This window comes from Erinaceus europaeus, chromosome 4 (assembly GCF_950295315.1).
Source record: "Erinaceus europaeus chromosome 4, mEriEur2.1, whole genome shotgun sequence".
Lineage (NCBI taxonomy): Eukaryota > Metazoa > Chordata > Mammalia > Eulipotyphla > Erinaceidae > Erinaceus > Erinaceus europaeus.
The window spans coordinates 134,804,457-134,819,383 of NC_080165.1; the positions used below are offsets into that span (position 1 = coordinate 134,804,457).

Sequence of the window (14,927 nt, forward strand, 5' to 3'; positions counted from 1 at the left end):
GTACCCCCCTAACACTTCCTCTCCACTATTCCAAGCTTTGGGTCCATGATTGCTCAACAATTTGTTTGGCTTCGCATGTTAACTCTCTTTTCAGTCACCAGGTTCCAGATGTCATCAGGATGCCGGCCAGGCTTCCCTGGACTGAAGACCCCACCAATGTGTCCCGGAGCTCCGCTTCCCCAGAGACCCACCCTAATAGGGAAAGAGAGAGGCAGACTGGGAGTATGGACCGACCAGTCAACGCCCATGTTCAGCAGGGAAGCAATTACAGAAGCCAGACCTTCTACCTTCTGCAACCCACAATGACCCTGGGTCCATGCTCCCAGAGGGATAGAGAATTGGAAAGCTATCAGGGGAGGGGGTGGGATATGGAGATTGGGTGGTGGGAATTGTACCCCTCCTACCCTATGGTTTTGTTAATTAATCCTTTCTTAAATTAAAAAAAATTAAAAAAAAAAAAAGAAATGAGAATTGTTGGAGTTGGGCAGTAGCACAGCAGGTTAAGCACATGTGGTGCAAAGCACAAGGACCAGCGCAAGGATCCCGGTTCGAGCCCCCAGCTCCCCACCTGCAGGGGAGTCGCTTCACAAGTAGTGAAGCAGGTCTGCAGGTGTCTGTCTTTTTCTCCCCTTCTCTGTCTTTCCCTCCTCTTTCCATTTCTCTCTGTCCTATCCAGCAATGACATCAATGATAGCTACAACAATAAAAAACAAGGACAACAAAAGGGAATAAGTAAATAAATATTTAAGAAATGAGGAAGTCCAAAAAAAAAAAAAAAAGATATACATGAGAATTGTATTTGGCCTGGAAAAACAGCTCATCCAGAAGGATGTAAAACTTGTCATATGTAAGACATGGTTTGCTCAAACCCTCATCCCACACAGGATTCCATAAAACCATGGAAAGCGGGGAGTCGGGCTGTAGCACAGCGGGTTAAGCGCAGGTGGCGCAAAGCACAAGGACCGGCATAAGGATCCCGGTTCGAACTCCGGCTCCCCACCTGCAGGGGAGTCGCTTCACAGGCGGTGAAGCAGGTCTGCAGGTGTCTATCTTTCTCTCCTCCTCTCTGTCTTCCCCTCCTCTCTCCGTTTCTCTCTGTCCTATCCAACAACGACAACAACAATAATAACTACAACAATTAAAACAACAAGGGCAACAAAGGGAATAAATAAATAAATTTTAAAAATTAAAAAAAAAACATGGAAAGCTTCAAAGTTGTGGTATTCCCCATCCATGTCTCTGTCTCTGTCTATTTCTCTCTCTAAAATGGAAAAAAAATCATTCTAGGAACAGTAGAATCATACCTGTATAAGGTTCATATACAAATAAATGAATATTATTTTTTAAACGAGACTTTCCAAGTTCCTATTGTTCTGATATCAAAAAAAAAAAAGAGGCTTTTTGAAAAAAAATGTTCAGGGAGTGGGGCAGTAGTGCAGCAGGTTAAACACACGTGGTGCGAAACGCAAGGACCAGCATAAGGATCCCGGTTTGAGCCCCCGGCTCCCCACCTGCAAGGATATCGCTTCACAAGCGATGATTATACTGTAGTGTACGCAGATGCTAATCTAGAATGGTGTACACCTGAATCCCATGTAATGTTGTTTTCTGCCACCAGGGTTGTCCCTGAGACTTGGTATCTACATGGCTCCACTAAGCTCAGAGGCAGTTTTTTTTTTTTTTTTTGATAGATGGTAACAGACAGAAAGAGAAGGGAAAAGAAGGAGAGTGAGACAGAGAGGAGGAGAGACACCTGAGTACTATTTCACTGCTCATAAAGCTTCATACGCAAACAGCAGGAGTTTGGACCTGGATCCTTGAGCATGGCAATGTACATTCTTCTAGGTGAGCTGCCACCTGGCCCAAAACCTATATAACATTATGGACTGAATGTCAATGCAATGAAATTAATTTTGAAAACCGAAGTGGTAAGACAGGCAGGCGGTGGCTCACCTGGTTAATGAACACATTACAGTAAGCAAGGACCCAGGGGGAAAGCTTCTCAAGTGGTGAAGCAAGGCTACAGGTGTCTCTCTGCCTCTGTCTATATATATATCCCCCTCTACTCTCAATTTCTCTGTCTCTATCCAATAACATACAAATTAAAAAATAAAGAAAAACAAAGTGGCCATTTCATTGGGTTGCTTTCTGATTTTTTAAAATATTTATTTATTCTCTTTTGTTGCCCTTGTTGTTTTATTGTTGTCATTGTTCTTGGATAGGGCAGAAAGAAATGAAAAAAGGAGAGGAAGACAGAGAGAGAGAGAGAAAGATAGACACCTGCAGACCTGCTTCACCGCTTGTGAAGCGACTCCCCTGAAGGTGGGGAGACAGGGATCAAACCAGGATGATTCTTAGGTGGATCTTTGCACTTTGCGCCACCTGCACTTAACCTGCTGCGCTACCACTCAACTCCCTGCTTTCTGATTTAGCAGTCAAAGTCTCATTAATAAAAAATTTTACTTGTAACTTTTAATTGTTATAGTCACTATTCATTAATTACCTCCATTTTTTGACATTTTGAAAGTCAAACATGCTCAGCTTTCCCTCAGACAGCACTTATAAGAATTTATATAGTTTCCCATCAATTGTGATTATTGCTGTTAAAATACAAGGACTCGGAAGAGCTTTCCCAGTTAGTACAATGGGACAGAAACAGGAAAATGATCTTTGTAAATGACTAAGTTACTATTCAATGCCTTACTTAAATGTAATGATTAAGATCAAAGCCTCTCTTTTTTAATTAATTAATTATATATTTATTTTATTTTCCACCACAGTTATTGTACTAGAAATCCATGGCTCCTGGTGGCCATTTTTCCTTTTATTTTCTTTCCATTTTCTTTTTATATTAGACAGGGCAGAGAAAAATTGAGAAAGGATGGGGAGATAGTGTGAGGGTGAGAAAGACACACACCTGAAGACCTGCTTCATCATTCATGAAGTGCACCCCCTTCAAGTGAAAAGCGGTGGCTTGAACCCGGGTCTTTATGCTTGATAGTATGTACGTTTAATTGGCTATGCCACCACCTGGCCCCTATATTTATGTATTTTGGGTAGAGACAGAGAGAAGTTGAAAGGGGAGGGAGAGATCGCGAGCAAGAGAGTGATATCTGCAGCACTATTTCATGACTTGTAGGGCTTCCTCCCTGCAGGTGGAGACCGGGTTTGAACCTGGGCCTTTGTCCTCTGTATCACGTAGGCTCAACCAGGTGTGCCACAGCCAGGCCCCTCATCAAAACCTATCTTAAAAGATTATAATTTTTTAGTGACTAGACCTACCTTTCAGGCATTTCTTGCATGGTTGCAGGAATGAGTACATCTGTGAGAACCTTAATCAAGGAAAACTAGAGTTAATATAAACACTGAGTATTTCAACCCAGAAAGACACTTGTTTTCAACTATGTTTGATTCTTTGCTTTCCAGAGAATAATTTCCACCACATTGCTTCAATGTGTGTGTGTGTATGTATGTGTGTGTGTGTGAGAGAGAGAGAGAGAGAGAGAGAGAGAGAGAGAGAGGTGGGCGGAACGCTAGGCAGGTGGATAGAAAATATCTAGAGACCCTGCAATACTAAGTTAAAGAGTTGAGACCAGTGTAACTAAGTACAGAGAGTTTGTGATCAGAACCAAAAGAATACTAAAAAAAAATACAAGGCGGGGGCCAGGCGGTAGGTAGCACAGCAGGTTAAGAGCACATGGGCAAAGTGCAAGGACTGACGTAAAGATCCTAGTTTGAGACCCCAGCTCCCAACTTGCGGGGGGGGGGGGGTCGTTTCACAGATAGTGAAGCAAGTCTGCAGGTGTTTATCTTTCTCTTACCCTCTCTGTCTTCCTGTCCTCTCTCAATTTCTCTCTGTCCTATCCAACAACAACTACAGCAATGACAACAAAGGCAAGAAAAGGGAAAAAAATAGCCCCCAGGAGCAGTAGATTCGTGGTGAAGACACCAAGCCCCAGCAATAACCCTGGAGGGAGAAGAGAAGAGAAGAGAAGAGAAGAGAAGAGAAGGGAAGGGAAGGGAAGGGAAGGGAAGGGAAGGGAAGGGAAGGGAAGGGAAGGGAAGGGAAGGGAAGGGAAGGGAAGGGAAGGGAAGGGAAAGGAAATACAAGGTCAAATTCTAAATTTGGTTGAAATAGTAGGTAGCCCTTTTGACCTAGCTAATAGAAAAAAGAAATTCAAGCTGACTAATGGACTAAATGCTGCACACTCTCCAGTCGTCAGATCTGGCATGAGCTCATTTTTCCCTATTGTATTTACAGTCTTCCCTGTGTGTTCCTGAGTCAACCTCAGGAGGAGAAAAAAAATTAAGCAAATAAAAAAGTCTTCTTTGTCACATTAAGTTTTTAATCCATCTGGACTTAATTATTGTAGACAGTGCACAAGAAGGACCTGACACTATCCAGTGCAGGTACTAAGCCCATTATGCTGGCACTACTTAGTAAATATAACATTAAACACACTAATAAAAATAAATGTAGGGGCTAGGCAGTGCCGTGCCCAGGTAAGTGCAATAGTACCAAACACAAGAAGAAAAAAAGTTAAGTGTGCATATTACAGTGCACAAGGACCCAGGTTCAAGTCCCTGGGTCGCCACTTGCAGGGGAAAAGCTTCACAAATGGTGAAGCAGGTCTTCGGATCTCTTTCTCTCTCTCTCTCTCCCTCTCCCTCTCCCTCTCCCTCTCCCTCTCCCTCTCTCCCGCTCTCCCTCTCTCCTGCTCTCCCTCTCTCCCGCTCTCCCTCTCTCCCTCTCTCCTGCTCTCCCTCTCTCCTGCTCTCCCTCTCTCCCGCTCTCCCTCTCTCCCTCTCTCCCTCTCTCCCTCTTTCTCTCTCTCTTTCCCTTGCTCTATGTCCTCCATCCCTCCCAATTTCTCTGTCTCTATTCAATAATAAATAAATTTTAAAAATAAATAAATTTGTGATTTAACATTAACAGGCCTTCGATGGCGGAATGGTGTTAAAAACTTTAAAAAATAGGGGGTCGGGCGGTAGCGCAGCAAGTTAAGCACACATGGCATGAAGTGCGAGGACCGACATAAGGATCCCGGTTTGAGCCTCCGGCTCCCCACCTGCAGGGGGATCACAAGTGGTGAAGCAGGTCTGCAAGTGTCTGTCTTTCTCTCCCCCTCTCTGTCTTCCCCTCCTCTCTGGATTTCTCTCTGTCCTATCCAACACCATCAATAATGACAACAGCAAGGGCAACAAAATGGGAAAAAAATGGCTTCCAGGAGTAGTGGATTACCCTGGAGGCAAAAATAAAATAAATAAAAATAAGTACCAAACACAAGGACCTGTGGAAGGACCCCCAAGTCCGAGCCCCCACTCCCCATCTGGAGCAGAGAATGCTTCACGAGTGGTAAAGCCGGTCTGCAGGTGTCTACTTGTCTCTCTCCTTCTCTATCTCTCCCTCCACTCTCAATTTCTCTGTCCTATAAAACAAAATAGGGGGGAAGGGGGAAAAGCTGCTGGGAGCAGTGGGCACATAGTACTGGCACCAAACTCCAGCGATAACCCTGGTGGGGGAAAAAAAGTGTTCAAAGATTGTTTCTTGAAGGCACTGACAGCTTGTATGTTGGTAAATGTGTATTATGGGTGCCTTTTTTCAGTTTTTCATCATCTCCAGGACTTCACTGCTCTAGACTGACTTTTCATCGAGAGGCAGAGAGGCAAAGACAGTAGGTGGAGGAGAGGTATGGAGAGAAACTCCAGCACTGAAAGGCTCATAAGTGTGGTGTGGGACCAGGCTTGGAACCTGTCTCTCGCACACGGTGATGCAGCACACTACACAAGTGGGTTATTTTGCTAGTCCTTCTGTAATGCCTTTTCTTATACCTATCATGGAGTCACCATTTTTAAAGAGATTTTTTTTTTTATTTTCCTCATAGCAACTTAACAAGTAAATACAGACAAACTCTCTTTAAAGACTGCATGATAGGGACCCGGCAGCACCACAAGCAGTAAGGAACACATGTTAATCATATGTAAAAAAAACCAGGTTCAAGTCTCCAGTTGCCACCTGTAGGGGGGAGTCTTCATGAATGGTGAAATTGCACTGTAAGAATCTCTTTTTGTTTCTTCCTATCTCTTTCCCTCTTAATTATTTTTCTCTATCCAAAAGACAAACAAACAAACAAACAAAAATTAAATTCAAGTTGTTAATACTGTGACAGTGTTTTTCCTACATTTTCTCCAAAACACTCATAACTGTGAAAGGGTCATTCTTTTACTTAAAATGAAAGCACCTCAATAATTCAATAAAATTAAACAACTTTTTAATATCATAGAATCATTTTAACTGTCGTTAGAAATTGACTTTCAGCTCAGGAAGAACAAAGCAGACTTTCATGCCTGATACATGGAGCTCCAAGGTAGAAGTCAAATTCACATTAAAACACACACACTGTTAAGTTGTTTGATTTCTTATAACAAATATGAATGGTAAGACATTAAAATGATAAAGTTATTGAAAATAGTTTATAATAATTTACATAGATTGTTCTTTATAAAATAACTGGTTCATACTTAATACATTCCCAAAAACTTACCTTATAAAGAATTGAATCACAAACACAGAAAATGTCAATAATAACAGGGTTTTCAAGCAGGGGAAGAAGATGATCAGGCATTCCTTGCCAAAAGTGTAGTAAGAAATGCTGGATCTAGTAGCGGGAAAAGGAGTGTGTGTGTTACCATTTTTCCTTAATAGAAACTCACATAAAGACTAGGACAAGAAAATGTATGATCAGCATCCATTGCCACACTTACCTCTTCAAAGTTCCCATTGATTGCATTATCCAGGATGCACTGACAGTGAGTTTTGTACATCATTATGAGGGTATCGACCTGTTCCAGGGAAAATAATAATAATAAAGCTTAACTAAAGCATCTTTTGAACACTGCATTTATTTGGCCTTGTCACTCAATGTACATTTTTTCACTCTTATTAGGCAACAAATACTATGCTAAATGTTGTGTACTCAAAAATAAAGACATAGTGTTACTCTCAAGGATCTTTTTAATTTTTTCTGTTGTCACAAGGGTTATTGCTGGGGCTAGCGCCTACATGACAGATCCATTTCTCCCAGTGGTCATTTTTTCCCGTTTTATTATTTTGTTTTGTTTTGTTTTTATTTGATAGGAAAGAAATTAAGATGAAAATGATATAGGAAAGAAGAAGAAGAGAAGGGGCCGAGTGGTGATGCACCTGGTTGAGCACATGTTACAGTGCGCAAGGACGCAGGTTCAAGCCCCTGGCCCCCACCTGTAGGGGGAAAGCTTCACAAGTGGTGAAGCAGTGCTGCAGGTGTCTCTATCTCCCTCTCTATCACTCCCTTTCCTCTCAATTTCTGACTGTCTCTACCCAGCAAATAAATAAAGATTTAAAAAATGTTAAAAAAAGAAGAAGAAGAAGAAGAAGAAGAAGAAGAAGAAGAAGAAGAAGAAGGAGGAGGAGGAGGAGGAGGAGGAGGAGAAGTGGAAGAAGAAGAAGAGAAAGAGAGACACCTGTAACACTGTTTCACTACTCATGAAGCTTCCCCCCTGTAGGTAGGCACCAGAGGCTTGAACCTAGGTCTTGAGGATGGTAATATGTGCACTCAACCTGGTGTGCTACTGCCCAATCCTTCAAAGAACTTACTTCCTCATGAAGGGAGAAAAGTAGGAAAATGGACAATTACAATATAGTTTGATAAGAATAAGCAAATGGTGATTGTACAAGGAACTATGGCCCAAAGCAACATTGTAATTTCAGCCTATTAGGAAAAGTACTTTGTTTTAAAAATGTTCTGAGTAGCTACATTAAAACTAACTAAAACTGGATGCAGTTCTAGATGATGAAATATTATACAGAAATAAAAAGTGGATTACTACTATGTACAAAAACACATAAACATGACAAATGTTATACTCAGTGGGGGAAAAACATGAATATAGCTTCAGTATGATTCCGTTTATATTTAAGCTCACAAATAAACAAAATTAATCTATGATTATAAAAGTCATGACTGTCATGTCTCTGGAGACATTGGGAACAGACAAAATAATTATTATGAAGAAATGTTTGGGGTCAGGTGGTGGCACACCGGGTTAAGTGCACTTAGTAGAAGCATAAGAACCTGCACAAGGATCTTGATCCGAGCCCCCAGGTTCCCACCTGCAGGAGGGTCAGGTCCACAGGTGTCTATCTTTCTCTCCCCTCTCTATCTTCCCCTTCCCCTCTCAATTTCTCTCTGTCCTATCAAAAAAAAAATCAATAAAATGGCCACAGGAGCAATGGATTCATAGTGCCAGCACTGAGCCCTAAGTGATAACCCCGGAGGCTAAAAAGGAAAAGAAATGTTCTAATGTCCTATATATGACTTGGCCAGTGGTCTCCCAGGCACAGTTAAATGTAAAAGTCATGATTATCAATAGGAAAAAAGTACTGTTGACTGAAGAAGTATGTAGAAAATGATACAATTATGCTTCACACCAGCTCCACTTAAGGAACGACCGACCAGGTTTGTCTCTGAGGCCGAGTCATGTGCTGTTACAATCAATAATCCGCAGCCCAGGAGGTGGTACAATGGCAGGAACATTGACCCTAAACGCATGAGGCGCTCAGCTTGATCTCCAGAGTGATATATGCCAGGGTAATGCTCGGGTCCTCGCTGTGTGTTAGTGGATACATAAATTCTTTAAGAGAGAGGGCCCAGGAGGTAGCACACTTGGTTAACCACACACATCATCATGTGCAAAGACCTGGGCTCAAGCCCGATCCCTATCTGTGGAGGGAAACCTCACAAATGGTAAAGTGGTGCTGCAGGACTGTCTCTCTCTCCTATGTCTCCCCACCCTCTCTCAGTCTCTCTCTGTACTAACAAATAAAAAAAAGGGAAAAATGAGTATCAGGAGCAGTGGATTTGTTATGCATGCACTCAGGCCCCAATGTTAGCCTTGGTGGCCATGATTTTTTTAATTCAGTACTGTGTAATTCACATGAAAATTTTTTTGCCAGCTATCCAGTAAATATTACGTACGGGGTCCAGGTGATAGCGAAGCCATGGAGTGCACACATTATTGCAGGGCAGGGGGCCGATCCCCGCCTGCAGTGGGGAAGCTTCAGGAGCAGGAGAGCAGTGCTGCAAGTGTCTCTCCTTCTCTCCCTCACTTTTCCCCCTCTCTACCTCTTTCTGTCTCACCCTCTATCAGAAAAAAAAAAAAAGAAAGAGAGAGAAAGCAATGAAGGAAGTGGAAAAATATGAAAGATGGAAAAAAAGAGAAAGAAAGAGCTGAATGGAGGGCTGGATGGTGGTGGCCTCTGTTAAGCACACACAGTACTGAGCACGAAGACCGGAGGTAATGACCCAAGTTCAAGCCCCCATTTTCCACCTGCAGGGCCAACGCCCAAGCTGTGAAGCAGATCTGCAGTTGACTACTTTTCTCTATCCCTCTCTATTCCTCTGTTCTCTCTGTTATCTTCTGTGTCCTATCACATAAAATAGGGAAAGAAAAAAAAAAGGGGGGGGGAACAGGAATGGCTGCAGGGAGCTGTGTATTTATAGTGCAGGCATCAAGCCCCAGCCATAACCCTGGAAGCAATAAGGGATGGGGGGGTGAGATGAAGAGAGAGAGAAAAAAGGAAGGAAGAGAGGGAGGGGAAAAAAGGGAAGGAGGGTAGGAAAAAAAGAGGAAAGTAACGAAGGAAGGAAGGAAGGAAGGAAGGAAGGAAGGAAGGAAGGAAGGAGAAAGACTGGCTGCTGGAAGCAACCACACAGTTGTGCAGACAGTGATATAACCAAGGTCACATAGAAAAAAGCATTATAAATAACAATAATCATACAAAATGAAACATCTACCCCAAAACATTTGAATATTGTTTTTCTACTATGACTATCTCCATTTTAACACCCCTGCGTAGACTGCATAGTTAAAAAAAATACTGAGTAAATATATTCCAAAATTAATTAGAACTAGGCAGAACAATTTTACAATTTTTAACTTCAAAACTAATTTTTTTATTCAACAGGACAGAGAGAAATTGAGAGGAGAGTGGGAAATAGGGAAAGAGAAAGATCAACACCTGCAGACCTGCTTCACTGCTCGTGAAGTATCCTTGATACATGGGGAGAGGGGCTAAAACCCAGGTCCTTGTTCTTAGTGCTATGTGCACTTACCCAGGTGTGCCACTGCCAAGCCCTGTTCAGAACTATTTATAAGCTACGAGTGTCCCTTAGGTATGACTAATTGTGTATTCTATGTGAAAAGGACAATAGCATGAAAGCATGAGCCTTGCTCTCAGATTACCTAGATATGAATGTCACTAGTTATGTGACATTGGAAAGCTACTTGATACTTCTGTGTTAAGAAATGGACCTACCTATGACCCTTCAGTTCCTCTCCTGGGGATATATCCAAACATACCCATCCAAAAAGATTTGTGTATACCTATGTTCATAGCAGCACTATTTGTAATAGCCAAAACCTGGAAGCAACCCAGACGTCCAGCAATAGATGAGTGACTGAGTAAGTTGTGATCTATACACACAATGGAATACTACTCAGCTATTAAAAAGGTGAATTCACCTTTTTCACCTCATCTTGGGTGGGACTTGAAGAAATCATGTTAAGTGAGGTAAGTCAGAAACAAAAGCATGAATATGGGACAATCTCACTCATAGACAGAAGTTGAAAAACAAGATCAGAAGGGATAACACTAAGCAGAACTTGGACTGGAGTTGGTGTACTGCACCAGAGTAAAAGGCTCTGGGGTGGGGGGTGAGGGTTCAGATCCTAGATCATGATGGCTGAGGAGAACCTAGTAAGGGGTTGAACTGTTATGTGAAAAACTGGGAAATGTTACACATGTACAAGCTACATTGTATTTTACTATCAACAGGAAACCATTACTCTTCCAATGAAGAAATTAAAAAAATATTTGTGTTATAATTTCCTCATCTGCAAAATGGGGATAATATGAGAAAATATGTACCAGAAATGCTATAAAAACTTAGTGAATGATGTCAAGTGGTTGCAGTGATTTTAAGTGCATCTTAAGTAAGTGACAAATCTTAGCTAGTTTTTACCTCAGTAGTCGCTAGGGTGTTGCTGGTTATGAGGGCTGCCCTAACCTAACTCCTTGTTCTCTGATCCTTAGCCCCACATTCCACTGACAGCACACGTATTTGTGATCTAATTCAAAGTGTATAATTATGACACAAAAATTATCAATCTATCTCCATCAAGATATGCTGACTACAGGACAATTTTAGTAGGGCATATCTCCATTAACACATATGGGACTTTAGTTAACATTTTAGACCATGATATTCTTTTTTTTTTTTATTGCCTCCAAGGTAATCGTTAGGGGCTTGGTGCCTGCACTACGAATCCACTGCTCCTGGAGGCCATTTTCTCCATTTTGTTGCCCTTCTGGTTTGTTGTTGTTGTTGTTGTTGTTGTTGCTATTGTTGTATAGGACAGAGAGAAATCGAGAGAGGAGGAGAAGACAGACAGACAGAGAGAGAGAGGGCTGCAGACCTGCTTCACTGCTTGTGAGGTGATGCCCCTACAGATGGAGAGGTGTGGGCTTGAACCAGGATCCTTGAGCTGGTCCTTGTGCTTCATGTCATATGTGCTTAACCCACTGCGCTACTGCCCGGCCCCCTAGACCATGATATTCTATCTTCAGATGAAAATAAGGACAGCATGAAAGACAGAAAGAAATTTATAAGTATAATCAAAAATTAATCTTTTATACTTAGAACCTATTGAAGTAAGCTTTTATCTTCACAATTATTCCTAGTTATTTGTGTCAGCACTTATGCTTTTGTACATAAACCATAAATTAATCTTACTATTGGTATTCATTGGTCTGCTTAATATAAATTTTACTACAATAAAATTTAATTATAGAACACTTTGCATTTTTTATAAATATAATCTGACTCCATTTTCAGAGAATATATGTCACATCAGAGAGGACTAGAGACAAGATTTATCTGCACTAGTCACTGAGTTTGGAAAGGGAACTACCTTTAGTGACATTGTGATGAGGAAAATGCAGGCTGTCCATTCCAGGCCACAGCCAGGGAGACCTCCTTCTTCTTCTTCCTCCTCTTCTTCTTCTCCTTCTCCTTCTCCTTAACCTTCTCCTTCTCCTTCTCCTTCTCCTTCTCCTTCTCCTTCTTCTACTTCTCCCTCTCCCTCTCCCTCTCCCTCTCCCTCTCCCTCTCCCTCTCCTTCTTCCCCTTCTCCTTCTCCTTCTCCTTCTCCTTCTCCTTCTCCTTCTCCTTCTCCTTCTCCTTCTTCTTCTTCTTCGTTTTAAACAGAGCACTACTCAGCTCTGGCTTATGGTGGTACTGGGGATTGAACCTAAGACCATGAAGCCTCAGGCATGAAAATCTTTTGCATAACCATTATTCTGTCTCCCCAGCCTGCGGGGTGGGGTGAGGGGTCTTCTCTATAGGCAGACTCTATCCTTTTTGCCCAAAGCATAAATCTTCAGTTTCACTATCCCTTCTAAGAATTTTCAAGTGGAATTTGTCTACTTAGTAAGAAGGTAAAAGACAATGCCTTGCTGTCTTCTAGGGACCAAGCAAGAGGGCTAGTCTCTGGTGATGGCAATCACCGGCAATGAACTTTGAAACTAGAAGTTATTTTAGAATCTTGATAGCTGAGTGAGAAATGATCTACAGACCAGTTTTTCAAGTTGACAGATAAGGAACTACTTGGTGTCTAGCAGAGAAACTGAAATAAACTATTGGCACATATTTCTCTGCTTTTTTTTTTTTTGTTCTCCCATCTCACCTCTCTCAGAAGGTATATTTACATAGTAAACAGCTTAATGATCTGTTTACATGCAAGTAATCCTTCCATAAAGGTCACCCTATAATACCCAGAGAAGTGAGCTTCACTGAAACCCTACTGATTTCTGCAGGTTCCCTTACAAATTGGCACCAGTTATCATTTACCAGAGATTTCTCAAATCTGAAGTCATATTAGCACTGTGTGTGTGTGTGTGTGTGTGTGTGTGTGTGTGTGTGTGTGTGTGTGTGTGTGTGTGTGTGTGTAAAAACCTTGAGAAATAAGACAGGAAGTAGAAAAGTAGGAAATGAACATAACTCAGGATACTTGCTTAGCATTATATCTGAAGATTATCTTCAGTACTTGGTCGACTCTTAACTGAAGAGTCTGTCATCAGAACAAACCCTACAAGTTGCTGTGGACCACTACTTATATATCAAGAGGCATTTTTATCAGTATCAAAGTTTATTTTCCATTTCTACATAAAATCCATAACTAAAGTAAAACAGCTGGATTAGCTAGTCATATTCTTTTAACTTTGCACCTCAAATAGATAAACTAACTTAGACTATGAAAGATGTTTTCCTCAAATAGTAGTAACAAATGAACTTGAGTTGAAAAAAGAATGTGCAGATTATTATAGCCAAATCCAGTGATGGACACTGCTTCTAGTAAGTGTGTAGATATCCCGAAATTACTTTAGTTGCTCAGGCACAGAAGATTTACCTTTAGACTTACTACAACAGTATTGAAAAGTCATGTCAAAATTATTTATAAACTGATTCTCCTATGCAACCGATTCTCCCTTCACTTTCAAAACATTGTACATCTAAGAAAGCACAGAGCTGTAGAAATGAAGGAAACTTTGTATCACCCATTAAAGTTCTTGCATTCATGTAGTGATCTCAGAACTAAGAACAGATTCTGTCTTCAAGAAGTGTTTGACAGCTATGATATTTAATGAAATTAAATGGAGTTCATTGAAAGCATAAACTTCTTGTGATAGACACATTTTTCTCCCTGGACTTTTAATTTAAAAGAAAATCATTAGTCTTTTGAAATATATTTTACCACCTTCTGATTACATATTTACCATGGAGATGGTAAATAATTAATTGGAAGATGTTTAATCAATGATAGTAAATGTCCCTCCCTTCTATAAATCAAGCAATTGTTTGATTATGCAGATTTCTGAGTGCTTCCTGCAAGTGTCATGAGATTCCAGCAAATTGAGATATGGAACCAGCATATCATAAAATCAATATAGAAGTATCTTTAATTGATACCTTGTCTTTAGAAATGCATCCTTGGTACACAAAGTGTTGAGCACTGGGAAATTCTGGAAGAAGTGTTCCAGTTTTTGAGCTAAGTGAATATTTACGAGTGAAGCCACCCTATAATTTAGAAAAATAAAAAGGATTAAATTATTATCAACTATTTGACTCCAAAGTAGAATTCTATTAAAATAGAAGCTTATAAGATTTCATGCTGCAAACCATGACAAATTAGGAGAGTTGAGGCAACTGTTTGTTATCATAGAAGTGACTAAATTGGGCCTGTCAGCTGGATTCTTGTTTACAAATCATAAAGTATTTCATAGGACACTTTTAATGCATTAGATTGTAATTTTGAACATTTTAAGTTTCCACAGCTTTTAAAGACATATGGTTCACCCTGGGTTGAAACATGCAGAAAAATGAAACTGAACCATTATATCTCACTAGAAACAAAAATGAACTCCAAATGGATCAAGGACTTGGACATTAGAATAGAAACTAACAAATACTTAGAGGAAAACATTGGTGGAACACCTTGCCACCTAAACCTCAAGGACAGCATTGATGATACAAACCCAATTGCAAGGAAGATTAAAGCAGAAAAAAATCAATGGGACTACATTAAATTGAAAAGCTTCTGCCCAACCAAAGAAACTATCACACAAACAAGGAGACCCCTCACAGAATGGGAGGTCTTCACATGCCATACATCAGACAAGAGACTAATCACCAAAATATACAAAGAGCTCAGCAAACTTAGCAACAAAAAAAGCAAATGATTCCATCCAAAAATGGGCAGAGGATATGAACAAAACATTCACTACAGAAGAGATCCAAAAGGCTAACAAACACATGAAAAATTGCTCC

The 14,927-nt window shown here is 40.8% G+C and overlaps 1 protein-coding gene across 1 annotated transcript in view; it reads right to left on the reverse strand.

The window, feature by feature from the left end:
• The window catches only part of RFX6 (regulatory factor X6), an 87,406-nt gene that overhangs the window by 23,009 nt on the left and 49,470 nt on the right, over positions 1 to 14,927 (reverse strand). Inside the window, exons 7-10 of the mRNA XM_060190565.1 lie at positions 14,070 to 14,177; positions 6,766 to 6,843; positions 6,546 to 6,659; positions 3,283 to 3,332 (exon numbers count right to left, since the gene is read on the reverse strand). Of these exons, the coding sequence (XP_060046548.1) occupies positions 3,283 to 3,332; positions 6,546 to 6,659; positions 6,766 to 6,843; positions 14,070 to 14,177 (350 nt within the window). The remainder of the gene's footprint in view (positions 1 to 3,282; positions 3,333 to 6,545; positions 6,660 to 6,765; positions 6,844 to 14,069; positions 14,178 to 14,927) is intronic.